The 3,169-nt window shown below is 43.7% G+C and overlaps 2 protein-coding genes across 2 annotated transcripts; one reads left to right on the forward strand and one right to left on the reverse strand.

The window, feature by feature from the left end:
- Window positions 1–1,093, forward strand: LOC147434433 (uncharacterized). Its single transcript, XM_086489630.1, has 2 exons — window positions 1–714; window positions 833–1,093. The coding sequence occupies exons 1-2, from the start codon at window positions 1–3 to the stop codon at window positions 1,091–1,093; spliced, it is 975 nt and encodes a 324-aa protein (XP_086345756.1).
- A 266-nt stretch (window positions 1,094–1,359) lies between these two features.
- Window positions 1,360–2,858, reverse strand: LOC147434434 (uncharacterized). The gene has a single exon (XM_086489952.1). The coding sequence runs from the start codon at window positions 2,635–2,637 to the stop codon at window positions 1,726–1,728; it is 912 nt and encodes a 303-aa protein (XP_086346078.1). The 5' UTR covers window positions 2,638–2,858; the 3' UTR covers window positions 1,360–1,725.
- Between the last annotated feature and the right edge of the window lie 311 nt (window positions 2,859–3,169).

Consider the following 3,169-nt stretch of genomic DNA (forward strand, 5'->3'; position numbering starts at 1 on the left):
ATGAATAATGGGACAGAAGAGTTAATGTATAATGTAGAGGAACAAAGAGGTCTATCTACTCGAATGGAATCATCTTTGAATGTTGGACAAAGGGAACCTTACAATCAGGTTTTACAAGCCATTGACATGAATAGTGGGACTGTGTTCTTGTTGGATGGGCCAGGTGGAATAGGAAAGACCTATCTTTATAATGTCTTGCTCTCTCGCATACACGGAGAGAGCAAAGTTGCTTTGATATGTGCATTGTTTGATATTGCGGCACAACGTCTCGACAATGGAAGGACCGCACACTCTAAATTTAAGATCCCTATTGATATAACTTCTAACTCGACATGCAATATTAAAGTAAATAGCCAGCTTGTTGAGCTGTTGCAAATGGCTTCATTGATCATATGGGATGAAGCTCCCATGACTCATAGACATGCTTTTGAGACTCATGACAAGACACTAAGAGATGTCATGCATAATAAAATGTTGTTTGGTGGAAAAGTTTTCCTCCTTGGTGATGATTTTAGACAGATATTGCATGTTGTACGTAGAGGAAGGGCGAACATTGTTGATGCATCTTTGTGCCGCTCATACATTTGGTGTTGTACAAAAATTCTGCGTCTAATAGAGAACATGCGAGTGGTCAATTGTTGCAATAATGTTAAAAAAAGAGAATTTGTGCAATGGACACTTGATATTGGCAATGGCAATGTTTGTGATGGGAAGGTACATGGTAATGTAGCTTTGCCAACCTACATGGTGCTACCGCAAAATAGTTTGCAAGGACTTATTGATTGCATATATGGAGACCTTGAAACACTCTTGTCATGCAACCTTTTTCAAGGACAAGGCAATCTTAGCACCTCGCAACAAGGATGTGGATGCTATAAACAATTTGATATTGCAAAAGTTTCCTGGTACTTATAAAGAATATGTCAGTGCAAACTTAGTGTGTGAATCAGATTGTGATAGCATTTTATTCACAATTGAGTTCTTTGAGTGTAACAAGGGCCATGCCGCCACCGAAGGCGGTGCCGTTTTACTAGTGACCATAATAGTCTCAAGCAGAACAAAGGAAAAGGAGTTAACTACTTCAACACCTTGAAATGAGTGTAAAACGGGAGCATTTTATAGGGTTGAGAGGATAGACCTCATTTGGCATGATGATGATGTGGACTTGCATAAGGGTGGTTGGATAACCGAAGGAGTTAAACTTGCCTACACATCCCTTAAAAAACTTAGCTTAAATAGAGTAGCCCACAAAAGAGAGAGAAATTGGTTTCCACAGAAAACAAACAAACGAGTGACTTTAATGAAACAAACAAAGACATGCAAAAGCACAACTCTCTTTGATAACTCTATGATAAATAGCCCAAGAAAGAAGCTAGCCAAGCTTAAGGCCTAAGCCTTGGGTGCATAGCATTTCTTTGCACTTTATATCTACATCAACCTTCTCAATACTAACATATCCTCAGCCTCTTCATTCACGAAAGAGATGATTGCTTACCAAAAATGAAGTGAGCTCAAGTTGTCTTGAAGCCAAGCATCATAAAGCTCATACTATGACTGTAGGGTGGGGAGAGGAAGCTAATGGCCTTGTATTTACACAAACCAACGAAACTACCATTACATAGGTGCAGATCTAAGACACAACATGCCTATAGATCCGTTTCCATACTATGAAATGGTAGTAATGTAGGGTTATAATCCTCACAACAGCTTTGAGTTGCAAGAGCCCTAGGGCAGTGAGTCAACCGATTCGTCAGGCAAGAACCCTTTGTCCGAAGCCTCAAAGAGTTCTTCAACTGCTTCCCAATCGTCCATATTGTATTTTTGTAGGAAGCTCTTTACAACAAACTCCTGCACTGTGAAAGACCTACCAATGCTTCTCAACTTAACCCTCTCGTCCATGAGCCACGACTTTAAAGACTCGAATGCCTTCTTCGGTTCTTCCTCTTCCTCCTTCTCAAGCTGAGGCCATAGCTCTTTCAATGGTCCCTCGTAGGCAGCATGTCTATAGTGGGCATGGACCTCCTGGGCTTGCTTCCTCAATGCCATTACATAAGCTTCTTTGGAATCTAGGAAAGCTCCATGAAGCACCGTTTGCCTCTTTTTGAAATCACTCACATACTCAAAACATGTGCAAGAAAAGCAGACGGCCCCATGCCGCCGGTCGCGGGCTGCACCATGTGTCATGGTGCTCTTGACCAAATAGATCTTCTGCTCTGAGTTACTCACCATGCCAATGGCAGTATCAATGAGCTCATTCTGAGAAGCGGGCAAAGCAAAAGAGGAGAGGCTCACCTTCTCCGCATCGAAAGTGATTAAGCATCGACCATCACTGAATTTGCGAATTGCGCGGAGCTGCTCTTCGATGGGCTTTCCCTTGACCTCTTCCAAGGCATTGATGCACTCTTCCCTCTCGTTCAAATCATTGTACTGCTGGGAGAGTCTCCTCACTATAGCAACCTGCTTGAGCAAGGCCACAGCATACGCCTCCTCCTTGCTGGCATAGAGGGACCCATGAATGTTACATAGCCCATCTGAGCCACTACATACTACCCTGTACAGCTGCTTAGCCCCATCTGAAGGCTCATCCAGGACATCTGCAGACTGGATGTTCCAAAATCCGCCGCTGATGAAGCCCATGGCCGGCTGCCGCACGGGGCTCACATTTGACAAACATGTGGGCCCTGGTCCTCTGTCCAATAGACACCCTCTACCTCTTCGGACTCCCACCTTCGAACCACGTATACCCCCTTGCTCAGGTGCAGTCGCCCATTTTGCAACAGGTGATGAAGATCGCGCAGGTGCAGTCGCCCATTTTGCTCAGGTACAGTCGCCCATTTTGCAACTGATGATGAAGATGACTGCCAAAGCGCCACAAGGTTCGTTTAGATCTTCTCTTTGGCGCCTAGAATTTGGCGGGATAACTTCTTTCTTAAAATTTTAATTTTTGGAGTAACTACCAAATAGCGGACCACCTAAGCTTTGCGGCCAATTCCGGACAAGGTACAACATTGCGCAAATCAACCGTGAGCACATTAGCTATTCGTAATAAAATGAGAACCGCGAATGGTCACACTGACACACAAGCGAAGAACGATCATTTCTACTGAATCCTATGTAACAACAAGTGATAAAATCACAAGGCCTACCTTGAGAAGAATAGGGGAAGGCT

The sequence above is a fragment of the Adiantum capillus-veneris genome, chromosome 19, assembly GCF_014529385.1.
Source record: "Adiantum capillus-veneris isolate H3 chromosome 19, ASM1452938v2, whole genome shotgun sequence".
In the NCBI taxonomy this organism is placed as follows: Eukaryota; Viridiplantae; Streptophyta; class Polypodiopsida; order Polypodiales; family Pteridaceae; genus Adiantum; species Adiantum capillus-veneris.

Bases quoted from the DNA above. Each gene is read 5' to 3' on its own strand.
- LOC147434433 (XM_086489630.1), top strand. From the start codon at position 1: ATGAATAATGGGACAGAAGAGTTAATGTATAATGTAGAGGAACAAAGA. The intron at 715-832 runs GTACATGGTAAT...ACCTTTTTCAAG, and splicing joins GCAATGTTTGTGATGGGAAG to GACAAGGCAATCTTAGCACC.
- LOC147434434 (XM_086489952.1), bottom strand. From the start codon at position 2,637: ATGGGCTTCATCAGCGGCGGATTTTGGAACATCCAGTCTGCAGATGTC.